The sequence below is a fragment of the Erpetoichthys calabaricus genome, chromosome 7 (genome assembly GCF_900747795.2).
Source record: "Erpetoichthys calabaricus chromosome 7, fErpCal1.3, whole genome shotgun sequence".
Classification (NCBI taxonomy): domain Eukaryota; kingdom Metazoa; phylum Chordata; class Cladistia; order Polypteriformes; family Polypteridae; genus Erpetoichthys; species Erpetoichthys calabaricus.
The window spans coordinates 73,544,422-73,560,925 of NC_041400.2; the positions used below are offsets into that span (position 1 = coordinate 73,544,422).

Sequence of the window (16,504 nt, forward strand, 5' to 3'; positions counted from 1 at the left end):
AAACTCATAAATAATTCACATTGATTTAACATTGAATCTTTCAGTTTAAAAAATGCAGTTAGTAGTTTTGAGATGTGTGACGAACCTAAGTACACAGAACTGTATTTTTAATTTGTTTTTCAGAAGTTTAAACAGTTTTTAAAAGGCTATCTAATGAGCATGTTTCAAATCTTGTAAAACATATTTAAAGCTTGCATAGCAACAAAAATTAGAAAGAAGGCAAATGAAAATTTGATAAGAAAATGGAATTACATGCATCTGTTGCTATGTTTTATGGTAATATTTTTGCCCAATATAATTCCACCCATTCTCTAATAACATCAAATTCCTTTGTTATGGTTAACATACTGGAAAACTGGCAAAGCTAAAAATACCCATGTACCAATCTGATGTTGGGAGAAGGTGCAAATCCAACACAGTGATTGAGGTGGGATTTGCAACCTTGTCCCCTGTGCCAAAAAATGCCCTACCTTGACACAATTTACACAACAAACACATTGAAATAAGAAATCTAAATTAAAGTAACATTGAAAGTGCATTTAAATGAAAACCTTACAGTTTAGGAGAACATGAAGCATATGTGTCTACTGAAAAATGTAAAATTACTTACATAAAATGTAACATTCTTCTACCTTCTTAATAATATGAATTGAAATGAAAATTTGTGTTCAGGGACATTCACTAAAGAGTGACTGTAGAGACTACAGCCCTTGCCCCTTACATCTTGTTGGCTGAAGTATCCTTTTCTCCGGTTAGGAATGCGCGCATCCTTTTTGTTGTAAGAAGCAGAGAAAAAGCAACGGTAACCTGTCAATACATTGGGGCATGTCTTTTTTTTCCTTAATTTAACTAGTGTACCACAGTGAAAGAAGTGAAACTGCTACAACTTGCTTATTCGATGTAGAAAGATATGCCCATTCAAGCATGCAGACCCTCAGCTTCAATGAATTTTTATGGAGAAACTTATTAATTTAACAAAATTGTGAATGTTTATTGGTCAACAAGCCTTAATATTTGTCATTTGTAATCACTTCCTGAAAGAAACTACCAATAGTTGATGCTAGATTTACATGTTTAATTGTTATCGTTAAGTTATTAATTGTTCTGATAACTTTGGAAAAATTCCTATTCTTTCAGTTTTGGAGAGAGAGGTGCAGAAAATGAAACAGGAAAGTAGAACAATGCCAAAAATTGACATTGAATAACAACAATATGTCCTTCAATTGTGGTACAGTAAGATATCTTCTAGCTCTCTGATGCTAATGCCATGACAACTCATAAGTATGGACATGGCCGCTGATGAAGTCAGGATGAGGGTGCAGCATTGTGCGGCCAAGGGCTGGTTTGGAACCCTTGTGAATAAGGCATGTAAGAAACACCAAAATTCAAGGAGCATTTAAGCCAGTAGTTCTTAACTTGGCTTTTGCATCATCTTTGCATTGATGGTGATGTGTGTCATGAGAATCTCACCACTGTAAATATTTGCAGATAAGTAGCTGCATATAAGACTGATGGTAAAGAAGGATATTTATTTTTCATTTTTGTCATGTGGGAATCAGCCCTTGACACAGACAGACACGAGGACACTCAAAGTCCAAAACACACCTGTATATTTTGCCTTCTCCCTTCACACAGCACACAGTGCACAAATCACCAACACTAATTTCTTCCTCTCTCTCTCTCTTTCTTTTCTCCTGCTGCCTCCACTCCTCTCCCGTAAGCTTTGTCATCTTCCACCCGACTCTGGCTTGGGAATAGAGTAAGGCGGCCCCTTTTATGGCACACTTGCTTGTGCTCCAGGTGCTCCCTGATGATCTTCTTGCAGCACTTCCTGGTGTGGCGGAAGTGCTGCATGGATACCCGGAAACACTCCATGTGTGGCCGGTTCCTCTTCCGGCAGCACTTCCTGGTGTGGCGGAAGTGCTGCCATCCAGGGCTCTGGGATGGTCCAGGCACCCCCTGGATGTGGCCATGGACCCCAACAGGGTTGAGCTTCCAAGCTCCAAATATGTGGTCCTGATGTAATCCAGGGGGCTGCCCTCTTACGTCTCGGGAATATATTGCCCCTCTCGCTGTCCTTCCCTTCTCCCGGCATCCCGGTGGGGCAAGGGCCCCGGTCATCTGCCACACTGCCCCTCCCTTAGCTGAAGCTTGTAGGTCAAAGTGGTTCATCCCTTTTTGGGCTGTCCTCTGACACGTTGGGGCACCAGTATAGCCCGGCTCACGGTTCCCCTCTGAAAAAGAGAAGTAAGAGAAGGGTGGGGAGATGCTGCTGCGAATCCATCCCATGGTGTCCTCTGTAGTTCTGTACGGACAACGTCTCCACCCGTGACCAAGATTTTGGCACTTACAAGCCAGTCCCTCCCCTGCGCCTCAGCCTTTTCCGCACGCATGGCGTAATTGGTCGTTTTCGCCTGGTCTACTGTTGGAGCCCCTGCTACTCCAGTCCATTCAGACACATCCCGGCTCAATTTGCTAGGGGTTCTGTTCTTATTTACGGTGCCGGCATCATTTACCTGCACCAATATATCACTCCAGCTGGAGAATCCCACGCCACACTGCCTTAATCACTCCTTCATGGCCATCAGGGGCGCATCCACCTTCTCCTACAGCCTTCTGATCACCTCCTGCAAAACTCGTGTTATCTGCAAGAGTGACTGCACGGGCTGAAGGACAACCTCCAGCTCCCGTACAGTCGTGATCAATACAGTTAAATCAGCCGGCTGCAAGCCACAGAGTCCCTGCACCGTTTGCGCAGACTCAGTCGGGTCCTTCTCTGACGTAGGGTGAAGGTTCACCATCCCTGCCTGTGCTGCATTAGCTGCAGCACCCCGGCACATGCCCTCCATCCTATTACCTGCTTCCTGGAGTGTTTCATGGCTCTCCACCGCCCCCACCATCGGGTTACTCTTCGAAAAGCGGACCCTTGTCCTCCTCGGACCTTGTCCCGTCTTTGGCTGTGGAATTGGCATCCTTCAGCCAGCCAAACACCTCCGGACAGTCTCCCCCTATGAGGTAGGCACCCGGAAAAGCACAACACCACTCCCAGGGAAAACCCTCCCTGGGTCTGGTGCCTACCTGTTGGATACCATCTTCCAGAGGCAGCTTCCCTGGCCTGGCCACTTCCTCAGGTCTGCCGATCCTTTTACTGATGATGGGCTCCTTCGGCCTGCCCGCTGTCTTCAGGCTGCGCCTGGCTGTCTTCCTTCCCATCGGGGAAACAGTGATTTTGCGAGCCTTTGGTGGCTTAAATGGCGCTTGTACAGAGCAAGTGCATCTCGCTTTGCTGTGTCGGGCTGTCCATAAAATTATTTTTACTGACAGCTCTCTGCCTTGTAGCAGGCAGAGAGTCGCATCTGGGATGCCATTGTGGTAAACCAGCCCGGACACGAACAGCCACACACAGAATATTCCAAAAGCACACACGTTTTAATTATAATTCCAGCACACAACACAGTGACAGTACACCAAATACCCTTAATAAGACAGTCTCTCCCATCTGGACTTCTCCTTCTGCCGCCTTTACTCCTCTCCTCCCAAGCTTTGTCTTCTTCCTCCTGACTCCGGCTCTCCAACTGGAGGGAAGCGGCCCATTTTATAATCACCCGGATGTGCTCCAGCTGCTCTGTGACGATCTTCCAGCAGCACTTCCTGGTGTGGCGGAAGTGCTAACATCCAGGACTCCACAACTCTCCGGCCCTAATAGGGTTGAGCTTCCATGCTCGATTCCTGTGGCCCCCATACAGTCCAGGGCGGCTGCCCTCGTGTGGTCCAGAAGAGGTATAGTCCCTCTCCCGGTCCTTCCAAGCGTCCCAGCTGGGCATAACCCCCAGCTGTCTGCCACAGTCAACATTAAAGAAAGTTGCCCTTTTATGAGTAATCACTTTTTTGGAGGTGAATTACAAGAAATTGAAAAAAGAAAAAAGTGTTACATTCTTAAAGTTTAGGAACACTGATTTAAGTGTATATGCAACTAGTAAGAATACTTGGCAGGGTGAGAGTGGTACATATCAGGGCTACCTGATATCAAGTGGAAAAGTGCATTGATTTGGAGACATAGAATGGGGCTATTCTCCGGTGTCTAATAGATGCAATGTCACTGCTTTGCTGCCAGGACTTAGCGACTGGAAATTGCGACTTAGAGAGTGGAAATTCCATCTATAAGGGCAACTTAAAACTGTTTTTAAAGTCTGCACATATCTTGTCATTATCTCTGTTTTCTGGAATTCTGGCATTTGACAGTCTGTATAAATTTATTTTATTTTTGCTTCATTAGAAGATCAAGGATGGGGTCAAAACATATTTTTTTTAAGTCTATGAGAGGGCAGTTATTTTTTTTGTCATATATAGCTGTCCATTATAATGAATTACAGTAGGTGGATATTGTTTGGTTTAATTGAGGAGTGTTTTATTGGTTTCATTGATGTGCGAGATGCAAAAAATGAAAAACTCTAGGATTCTGACAAGATTATAAAAGTTCTTGTTTAGTTGAAGTAGTAAAGTATAGATGGAGATAAGGAGATGAAGTATTGCTCTTCTGATATTCTGTGAAGTACAGGGCCAATGTGGCAAATGAAAGTAGTGTTCATTCTGTAGACTAATACAATTATGGTGTTCCATAACATCGTGTTCATTCTGCCTTTAAGTTAAAAATTATGCAGCAAAAGACAAGTGTTTATGCCTAACATTTAATTTACAGCTACAGTATGTGCTATGATGTGAATTCTTGTTGTTATAGTCCATTTGGTATTGAAATTAATTAGATGGGAATCCCTTTATTTGCTCTTTAATCTTGTTAAGATGTCATATATTCAGAAAATGAAGTATATGTGCAGTACAGTGGGAATAATGTGTTTTCTGATTATCTGGCATAATCAACAATCATGGACAAATATTTTTGTTACATCCACATTTTCAGTGAAATTAAAAATACAGAAATACAAGTGGGTAATAATTTTCATCCATCCATCCATTTTCCAACCCGCTGAATCTGAACACAGGGTCACGGGGTTACTAATTTGTAAAATTAAAATGTAATAAATCCTGTTCCGTAAAGTGCCCCTCCACTGCTCACTAAAAAGTATGTGCACGTCACTATTTGTGTTCAATGAAGCACACATGAAAAATAACATTTCTACATTCCATTAATTTACTAAATATTTTGAAAACTTTTGCCACTTGATAAGGTATATTAATTGGATGTGAATAAATACCAGGGCTATATGGACTATTGCTCTTTTAAACTTATCATTTGAACACACCTTCCTTACCTTATCAATGAGTGCTTTTGCTGTCCTCTTTCAGATGAAGGAAGAAAAAATTTGAAAAGCATTGATTGATCACTCATCTATAATATATGTCCTCCAGTAACAGGATGTGATAAGAAAGATATCTGATAAATTAAACTGCTTCACAAATACAGACTGCAATGAAGCCAGTTCTTCACTTCCCAACACACATTATGTCAAGAAATGTTTAACTCTAAATATTTTTTTTCTTCAGGTAGAACTGATACACAGTGTGTTTAAAATACCTTTCCATTAATGTAGCTCCTTCTCTTGTAAATGGCTTTCCTTTCTGAAAAAAGATCTTTTCATAAATATGAGTGCTAGATGCAGAGCTGACAGTTGGAGTGATCAATATTTATGTAAAAGGAAGCTTTTTACTTCTCCATCTGTTACATTGTAATCAGCTGGCACTGTGTGTGCCTGAATGAACTGAGGTAAACTTATGCCTCCTGAAAACTGGTTAAATGAAAAGCATTAGTCCCATGTATACCTGTATGTCTTTGAAATCATCAAGTAAAGCAAAGCAAGTGTGAAAAGAGATACAATTTTGCTTATTCCACAAAGATACAACCTGGACACATTTGTTGTTATCCCAAGAAAAGATCATAAATGACTGGATTAGACTGATTTTTCAAAGTAATTGTTTTCTTTAATTAGTACCAAATATGACTCTAATTGTGCAGTTTTGCCTATTTAAGTGGAGAAAAGTAGTTACTTTGCTGTTTGGTATCATTGTGTATCATACACTGTACATGGACCAAAGAAAGCAAAGGAGAAAGTTGTCTGAGGAGATCAGAAAGAAAATTGTCGACAAGTATGTTAGAGGCAAAGGCTATAAGACCATCTCCAAGCAGCTTGATGTGTATGTGACAACAGTTGCAAATATTATTAACAAGTTTAATGTCCATGGGACTATAGCCAACCTATCTGGACACATCCATAAGCACAAAATTGACCACCAAAATGGCAGAAAGATAAGTGAGAATGGTAGACAAAAAACCAAGCACAACTTTCAAAAAAATACAAGCTGAACTCTAAGGTCAATGTCCATCTGTGTCTGATCACACCATCCTTCGCTTTTTGAGTGACAGTAGGCTCAGTGGAAGAAGACCCAAGCGGACTCTACCATAAACAGCCCAGACTGGGATTTGCTAAAATTTTATTGTCAAGATACAATGCTTCTTGGAGAATGTCCTTTGGGCAAATGAGACAAAACTCAAGCTTTTTGCCACATCAGATGGAGTCACATCAGCTCTATGTTCACAGATGAAAAAATGAAGCTTTCAAAGCTTCAGGGAACAAAGAAATCTCAAGGCTATCAGAACATTCTGGAGTGAATCATACTGCCCAGTGTCAGAAAGCTCTGTCTCAGTCACAGGGCATTGATTCTACAACAGGATAATGACTGTAACACACAGCTAAAAAACACCCAAGAACGTCAAAGAGCAAAACTTTAGACTATTCTGAAGTGGCCTTTTGATTTGAATCCTATTGAACATTTAATGGAAAGAACTGCAACATGCAGTCTGGAGAAGGCATCCTTCAAATGTGACACAGCTGGAGCAGTTTGCTCAGGAAGAGTGGGCCACATTACCTGTTGATAGGTGCAGAAGTCACACTGAGAGCTACAGGAATTGCTTGTTTGCAGTGATTGCCTCTAAAGGTTATGCAACAAAATATTAGGTTGAGGGTCTCATCATTTTTGTCAATGCCATTTTCATTTGTGTTATTATTTGAAATATTCTGTTGAATCAAAACTCTAAAGCAAAACATTTTTGTTAAGTATGGAATAAACAATGATGGATGCCAATTACTTTTGTCAGTTTCAAGCTATTTCAGAGACAAGTGTGGGTTCTCCTTTTTTCCTGATGGGTTACCAACAAATTTGTCCGCGTCTGTAATGCTTTCACAGATTGCAAGATGTTTTACAAAGCAATCAAAAGTACAAATTAAAGAACAAAGAAAGTGTTGTTCAATACAAAATAATTTAAGTCCCCTATAAATCAGTAAAATGTTCAAAATAGATTGCAGTTATCCAGATGTTTTTTGTTTTTTAACTTTAATTCTGAGATTGGTGCATTTTAGGTAGTTAAACAGATTAGTCACTGTTCTTGCTCAAAATTAAAAAAGCAATCTTAAGATCTGCTCATGATAATGATGAGTGGCATTACACATTAAAAAGGTATAAATACTTTAAAATAAATTTTTATAAGCTTCTCTGATGTAGTCTTATTTGAGTAAGTGTGGTTGTGTGTGTGTGTGACTATATCCTGCGATCGGTTAACTCCCTGACCTTGGGTGCTGAGGCCTGAGTTCAAGATATGGGTACAGAATTTGGATGCGTTTTTCTGTCTAAATTGATGTAATGTGAGATAATTCTTGCTGTAACATGAAATTGGCTTTTATAAGCTGTCAGACAGGTTCACCTTGACATTATTTGCAGATGCAATGTTTAGTTTGCAAAACCTTTTAATATTTATAAGGTAATATTGCCAGTGAGTCATGTCTAAGCTGCATTTTGTGTCTGTGTCAAGTTGTGCTTATTGTGGTTTAGGTAAAAATGTTTCCCATGACTATTAGGCTTAGCCTGGGCAAGTTTATTTTTTAAATGAAGTAACGATTGTGCAAACTTCTCATTTATTTAATCATGAAGGCTGTTGTGTACTGGAATATTTCTTTAGTTCATCTAGAATTATCTTTAACAGTAGTCACATTAATTCATCAGCACCTGCGTACATGCTTATTTTGCCTATTTCTTGCCTATGCATGCCTTTATGCAAAGTGGGATGTTTACCAGAATGAATATTTGTGTAGAAAGGAAAAATCTCCCCATATGTATACAGTGGAACCTCGGGTCACGACCGTAATTCGTTCCAAAACACTGGTCGCAACCCGATTTGGTCGTGAACTGAAGTAATTTCCCCCATAGGATCGTACAAGCTATATGTAAATATATATTTTTTTAAAGATTTTTAAGCACAAAAATAGTTAATTATACCATAGAATGCACAGTGTAATAGTAAACGAAATGTTTACTTACTTCTTCTGTAATGTTTACTTCTTCTGCTTGGGCTCTCTCGCTACCTCTCTCTCGCTCGTGCTCTCTCTCTCGTGCTCTCTCTCGCTCATGCTCTTTCTCTCTCTCTCTCTCTTTCGCTCTCTCTCGCTCGCTCGCTCGTGCTCTCTCTCTCACTCGCTCGCTCGCGCTGTCTCTCTCACTCGCTCGCGCTATCGCGTTTTCTCTCTCGCTCGCTCATGCTCTCTCTCTCGCTCACTCGCTCGCTTGCACTCTCGCTCTCTCTCTCACTCTCTCTCTCGATCGCGTTCTTGCGCTCGCTCGCTGCACAGGGAATGCACAGGAAGAGACTGAACACGTGCGGAAATCATCGGCGCGTACGAACCGGAAGGGAAACTGGCTTGTTCGTCACCCGAGTGTGTGCTCGTAAACAGATGCAAAAGTTTGACAAACTTTTTGATCGTAACCCAATTTGTACGTGGACCAAGACGTTCGTGACCCGAGGTTCCACTGTACACCTAGAACCTGAAATGCTGAATTGTTATATATAAAACATTATAAGTGTGCTATTCTGAGGTTAACTTCATGTTTTGGGTCTTTAAAAAACAAAAATAGCTGCAAAAATACAGGTAAACTTTCAAATTTAATTTCAATTTTCCAGAATCTTTGCACTTTTCACCATCTTTACATGTTTCTTTCCTTTAGCAAAATAGTTATTGCGCTCCTAGTTCACTCACATGTCCAACTCAATACCCATTCCAGCCCACGTTGTGACTTTTTCAGTCTATGTAGTATTCTTTGTTTCAATTCACACTACATTTAATGAAAATGATTTAATTTGATTGACCTAACAAATAATAATATACTGCATAGTCTCCAGGGGCCTCATGTATAAACGGTGCGTACGCACAAAAATGTTACATACGAACGTTTCCACGCTCAAAACACGATGTATAAAACCTAAACTTGGCGTAAAGCCACGCACATTTCCATGGTAGCTCCAACCCCGGCGTATGCAAGTTCTCCGCTCGGTTTTGCAGACTGGCGGCACCCAGCGTCGAAGCATTGCTACTTTTCCTTTGTGGTCACCCTTTCTTTTTTAGATCCACATCCCTGACGCGGCTTTATCATATATACTGAAACTAACTGCATATTGTTTATTAGTTTAAGGCATCTGATTGTAATTAACCTGGAACAATATAATGGTCCAGGGAATAGCCAAAGTATTCCAAATACCATAGCTGCTTTAGCGTTGTTACTGTCACTGCACCTTCTTTTTCTTCTTTCAGCTGCTCCCATTAGGGGTTGCCACAGCGGATCATCTTTTTCCATATTACTCTCACTGCACCTCTCGGAGAATTTATATCACTGTATCTGAGTGGGGAATTACAGATCTACAGCACAGAATTATCGGTATACAGCATCAAGCACACGCTGCCTCAGACATGCTGCCTATTTGAACTGCTCTCACACGGCAAACGCTTCAAAGCCTTTCCTGTACGGACCTCGCGGTTCAGAAACAGTTTCATCCCAAAAACTATAAATGCACTCAATCAGTCCATCAAGTGCTCCTTGTAGAAGTGTTAGTACTTATAAGTACAATTACCTCACTGTAAACTTGACTACAGTGTAAGCGTGTATTTACATATGATGATGATATCATTTTTAAGATGAAATGCAGCAAAATATGTTTATTATATTATACAGATAAAACTTTAACTTAATTTAAATAATCTTAATGTTGCTGTGCTAGCAAGGATCTGGCGCTCTGTTCACGGATTTTTCCTGCCTCGCGCTGTATTCTTGCTGGGTCTGGCGCGACACTGAATGTATAGAATAATTAAACACGTACTACGAAGATATTTCAGTGTTCCTTAAAAGTTTTGAAGAATCGGCGTTCTAAGCTTACAGATGGCTTAACGTCTATTACAGAGCTGATTGTGTGGCGATTGGGTATTTGGAGAAGGAAAATTAAGTACAGAAATTGGGGGTTAGTACGTTTGAAAGAGACAGGACTGCTACAATAAAGTATTTCATCGAAGATTGTGCACGGCGCAGCAAGCATCTTGCATGAGACATGAACAATCACTGCGCTACCTTGCTCCCATGTTTAATAACATGCTTTAATTCCTATCATCATGCAAAAAATATCACGTATACATCTCAGTATTTTAATTATTCAGTGAGCTGTAATATTACGAATGTAATGGATTCTGAGTCCTGTCGGATGAAGAGAAAGCCCGGAAGCGCATAGTGATTCACACACATAGAGCACATAGAAGATCAAATACAAAACAAAGCATTTAATGTGCTACTTTAGTTATGATGGGATTTGAGAAACTAATAAACGATTTTAAGATGAAGTTTATGATGTTCTACTTTAATGACAAAATAAACTACGTGATTAAAGTGGAAATTTCAAGATTAAAGTTGACATTTCGTGTTTTTTTCTCCACTGTGTACCTTTTTTTTTTCTCTGTACCCTAATAAGCTTCCATATGACACTCAGACGGTGGGCTATGACTAGCCTTTTCACGGCGACTTTGATATGTGACAACTTCTTTTTTATTTCGGGCACTGTGCGACTTTGTGAACTTGAGCTTTCAAGTTTCTCCGACACGCTATGTCACTCGATCAAGTTCCTTGTGTTGTTTATATCACTGTTTAAACAAACAAATAGTTCATTTTTCTTTGCCTCCACTTGGTATTTGCTGAAATTCTTCTATTTTCCCCTGTGCATTTGCTATTGTGTTTTCACAGAAGGCTGAGCTTAAGGGCTATTTATATTGATTTGCATAGTCAAAGAGGCTTAATTCTGGGAGGAGTTAGGGCGGGACAACAGGTGCGTGCACGTGCGTTACTTTTCACGCTGACCGGGATTTATGTAGCGGAAGAACGTGGAAGTTGGCGTACGCACAGATTTATGCATCTGGATTTTTGTTGTGCGTAAGCACATTTCCGCTTTTGTCCGTACGCCATGTTATAGTGTGAATTCTATGCACGGCGTTATACATGAGGCCCCAGAAGATCAGTAAAATGGAAGACAGAATACAAGATTAAACTCATAAATAAACATATGATAGAGTTTAAGGTGAACTTTTATTCATTCTTATTATTACTACATATTTTTAAAAGGTCTTAACTCTAAATGGATTAATCACAAATTTAAGTACACAAGAAATGAAGGCAGGATTGCATTTGCTTGTGAACATTACATGTTTGTGCTGTGTGAATTTCCTTTTTACTCCACACACTTCACTCTCCCCAAACCCAGGCTGATTGTTGTTAAGTGGGTTGACTCCAATTAGAATTAACACTCTTTCACACTATGGAGGATGATATCATAATTTGAATGTATATATAAACTTTTGTCAAAGTATGGGTTGGGTTAAATACCTTGCTCATGGGTAAAAAATGTCCATATAGATTAATTTTGTCTCTAGTTTTCTAGGAAACATGGTGGTGTCATTGTAGCCTTGTGCCAAGAGTTATACTATTGCTAGGTGCATGGTTGCCCCTGCTCTATGTGATGTCACAGTGCCCAAGTTAAGCACTAGCATTGCATAAACTAATAGTGTGGTTTATTAAAGCAAAGGAAAGATTCTCCTTTGTGGAGACAAAAAAGTTCTTTTGTTAGCTTGCATCATTACCAATCTTTTTCTACTCCCATCTTTTGAGTTCATGTTGTCATTTTGGCTTAGATATTGTAGTATAGCTTATATGATCTTGGTTACAGTTCTGCAAAAACACAGTCATTTTGTACAATGTATAATCTCAAGGTATTCTTATTTTTTCTTTATTGAAAAGAACCTGTGTTTAATGGTAAATGCGGCAATACTGGAAATAGAATTTACAGATTTTATCCAAGAATATTCAGCACCACACGTAGATGAAATACTTCATCACATGAAAAAAGAGGTAGGCTGATCATTATAGTGAAAACCAAGTTCAGTGGGCACAATATTTCTATTGGCAGAAGTCTCATGCCTCAAGTGTTTGTTGAATAAAGTTTCTCATTACAACATAAAACTACAGTATAGGTTGATTTTCAGGTGTGTGTGATCATTTCTAGATCAAGTCCATACAGTTGTGGCCACTTACTGTTTTAGCACAATTTTTATAAAGTTACAATAGTGCATTGTGTTCACTTACTACCATAGACATTAATCACACAGTTTTTTGCTTCTGAAAGAAAATTAAAATACCTTTCCACTTTTACCATCTTTTTTTTTCTTCACGCATGTGACATAGTGAGGCTCTGAGGCTAAGGATCTGCGCCGGTATCAGGTAGAAAGCCGGTTTCAAATCCCTGTTACTGCCAAAAGAGATCCTACTCTGCTGGGCCCTTGAACAAGGCCCTTAACCTGCAATTGCTCCAGGAGTGCATACAATGTCTGACCCTGCACTCTGACCCCAAGGGGTATGTAAAAACTAACACATACCTAATATAAGAAATTATATAAGGCAATATAAAAGAACAAAATAAAACTAAAAACAAAATAGTGGTTAACATTGATGCATCATGGCTTTTGGAATCCCATGTTCTCCTTGAGTGCTTTCTCTCTGGAATCAACCTCATGACATATGAATTCTGTTGGGGGTATTCTGGATTATGCTCACATTCCAAAGATACTGTATCTATCCCAAAGGCATTTGTGCTTGTATATTGCCTGGCATGAATGAGTGTTGCTCTGTAGGTGAATGCATTCTATAACAGATTATTAGCCTGTTCCTGCTTTCTGCCTGACAATGCTCAATTCCCAGCTTTTTTGCGGCCCCATAATGGAATGGTGTGTTTAGAAAGTGGATGTACGGTATGCACTCAAATTATTGTTATTACATGATAGGTGTCTGTTCTTTAAATGATTTGATTAATATCTTGCTGTAAACAAGTCTAAATGTGGCCACCACTATGGTCAGCTCCAGTAGGATTGCATCACAGTCTTTTTGCTTTCTGTTTAGAGTTTAAGTATTCTCCTTATATCCGCGTGGGCTTTCACGTGACTTTCCCTTCACATCTCAAAGGCTTCTGCATTTGATTTTTCTGATTTTAAATTGGCCCCATGTGAGTGTATGTGTGGGTGTGTACATGATTAGGCACCTGCGATTGACTGACATCCTGTCCAGGGTCAGTTCATGCTTGGTGCTGCAGCGAACTTGTATTAGATTAGGTGGGTTTAAAAATGTTTTGTTCAAAACACTAGAGTGTTATATTTTTACTAGTTATTTAGCCCGTTACAATAACGGGCGCTAGAACAGTAGTGCATAAACATTAGTAGGAACAGTCTATATTAAATGGCAAGGGACTTTGACCTCATTTACTGTGACCTCATCCTTGACTTGGGTGACCTAAATTACATTTTAATAAAACAAACAAATATAGTTTGTCAAGGATCTTCCTATAGCATTATGCGTATATCTCAGCTGAGTAAACTTCCCACCAGTGAACAGAAGAAACATTGATGATTAATTAAATGAACCAATAGGCCACATAATGTAAAAGCAATTCCATACTTAGGTCTTGAGCATCACATGAAGTATGTCTAGGTTTTTATTTCTAAACTAAACCATTTATTTGTCATGGTCAAACACATTGATCAATGAAAACTGATAATCTTAAAGCCTCAGCTATTTTAATATTTAAATAGTAGAGATGAATGTTCATAACACTGAGCAAACTGTTTGTTTTAATTATCAAAATTAAAACGGCAATTTATTGAAAAGCAAAAGAGAGGGCAAACTTGAAGTCACTAACTGCAATCCTATTCGCTACTATATACATTTCTATGTCAGGCTAAATTGTCAACAATTATCTATGAACTTTTTTTTCACTTTTTCTCTTAATGTGAACATTCAGATTTACAAACTCCGCTTTCTTTTTGCTTTTATTACCAAATATCACCTGTGATGTCAAATACTGATGTGTGAATGCATGCATGTCTATATTGATGGCACATCCTGTAAGGAATGCATTTGACATTTGTTTAATTCTTTTTTTTGTTTTTAAAGTTGATAAATTGTATTTTTTCAATTTTTTATCATTAGTGGATTATGTGTTTTCTTCATCATTTTATATGTGGTTATTTTTCTTGGGTATGTCCATTTTATATGTTTATTTTAATTAGCACCACCATTTTGTGTGTCAAGTTATTATAATCTTGTCTAGATGCTTGTGCCATGTGGTCTGCTGCCATGATGTACAAGATGGATGTCTGTATTGAACACCACACCAACATTAAGGCCAATTTTTTGTTTCAATTTGTAATTAAAAAATAAAAGTTCATGACAGAACTTGTCTTGTCTTGAATCTGATTTTGATTTCATTTTCCATTTCATTATTTTTGATAAAAGGTCATTTGCCCTCCGCTTGTTTGCTGACTATTCAGTATTCATTTGCCCTTTCTTCAACAAGAATATGTTTATTTTTTATGTATTGATGCTTATTTTGACTGTGCTCTAAAACAAGCAATACAATTGGACCTTTTAGTACAACTCTCATACAACGTGTGCAGTTCATAGCAACATTGCTGCCTGTACTGCTATAGAATGGACTTGGCAGGCAGAGGTGAGCAGACTAGATCTATAGGTCAAAACCTGAAAAACTAAGCAATCATGCATCAAAGATAAAAACAAGAGATGACTCTCAAAATCAAAATGTCTACCAAGATTTGCTAAAAACCTGAAATTTAAAACTGCACTAGTGAAAGATAATAAAGAGACTATCCAAAAGTGTGGAAACAAAGGACACAGTATGCTGGCATAAATTCCGCTGCACTGTTGACACCCACCGTGACTTCTAGGACCACGGAGCAGATCAAGGGGGTGCTGAGTAGTAGCAACTGACCGTCAACATCTGAAAAAAGATATGAGCAAGATTTAAATGAAAAAAAATGTGAAAAAAACTAAATTAAACAAATTTGCTTATCATTTAAAACTGTCAAAAAAAATGTTCTTAGGAAAACATGTTCAGACTAGTCAATCATAACATCGCCTGTGACAGCTTATTGGGCATATTCGATGTTTTAATTATCATGTGTATACTAGAGGATAAAAGATGAGCAAAGCAATTAAAAATCATAATTCTAGTAAGCAAAAAAATGACAAAAACACTGTAAAAAAACTGAATAAAATTACTTAATAAATTCCTTTTCTTCTCTTTTTTAGGGCTTTATTCTCTTACGAAGGATTTACCAATAAGGTCAAGCTCACTGACTCTGGAGGTGAGTAAATGTTATTCTGAACTCTAATATTCAAGGAGGAGGGCATTGGTGTTCCTGACACTCAATAGAATACTCAGCTGGTTAGTGGAGACTTTGGCTGGCCTTTGCTTAGTATCCTGGTATCATAACTCTACTAGGCAAGATTTCCAGCCCTGAGATATGCTATTAATTACAATAACACACGTTTCATGAAAATGCTAATATCTGATAGGTGAATGCACAGCTAAATGAGAGTTTCACTCAAAACCAAAAGCTGCACCGTCAGTTTTAGCCATGACATCAAATTAAAGAGGGACCATTCTATAGTGTCATTAAAGAACCTTTCTCACTTTAGGTAGCTTTTACTGTGACACATTTCTGATTGCTGTTTTTCAAAGTCCCTCTGTTAACCCTTGCCACTATTTGACTAACACTCATTCTCTCTCATCCCAGCGGGTGGTGTAGCAGAGCTTGCAGAGAAGTTCCAGAGCAGCCGGGCCCAGTATGGACTGTGCGGAGTGGACACTCCAGGACATGGTCAGCCCATGCTTGTCATGATTAACTGGGTTAGTGAGGAACAGTTTACCTTGTTATTTGTTCATTATCAAATTTAATGTAAATGACAGAGGAATTTGTCTGGAAGAGTATTGTTCCTTTTGTGTGAATGTGTGCTTAAAATAGCTAAAGGTTTTTGCCCTGCTTGGTGTGACATGTTTTTATTTGGTTGAAAAAGACGTCATTAAATAGAGACTGATCAGAGCCTGCTAAATAAAGACTGTTGAGGGGTAGCTCACACATATTCACTTAAGCAGGACAATAACTTTGGAAATTCAGTGTTTTGCAACATTGGGTGTCTGAGATGTTTGACACAAGCTTGTGTGCAGACTCTGTGTCTCCAGCCCCCACCTCATCTCCTGACTTTAGCAGCAGCTGGGCTGTGTTATAGCTTTCCCCTTGGCTTCAATGAGAGTAGGAGGGTTGTTTCCATGACAACATGTTGG

General features: G+C 39.1%; 1 protein-coding gene across 1 annotated transcript in view; it reads left to right on the forward strand.

The window, feature by feature from the left end:
* The window catches only part of si:dkey-40c11.2 (uncharacterized), a 208,753-nt gene that overhangs the window by 72,347 nt on the left and 119,902 nt on the right, over positions 1-16,504 (forward strand). Inside the window, exons 2-3 of the mRNA XM_028804660.2 lie at positions 15,469-15,524; positions 15,957-16,069. Of these exons, the coding sequence (XP_028660493.1) occupies positions 15,469-15,524; positions 15,957-16,069 (169 nt within the window). The remainder of the gene's footprint in view (positions 1-15,468; positions 15,525-15,956; positions 16,070-16,504) is intronic.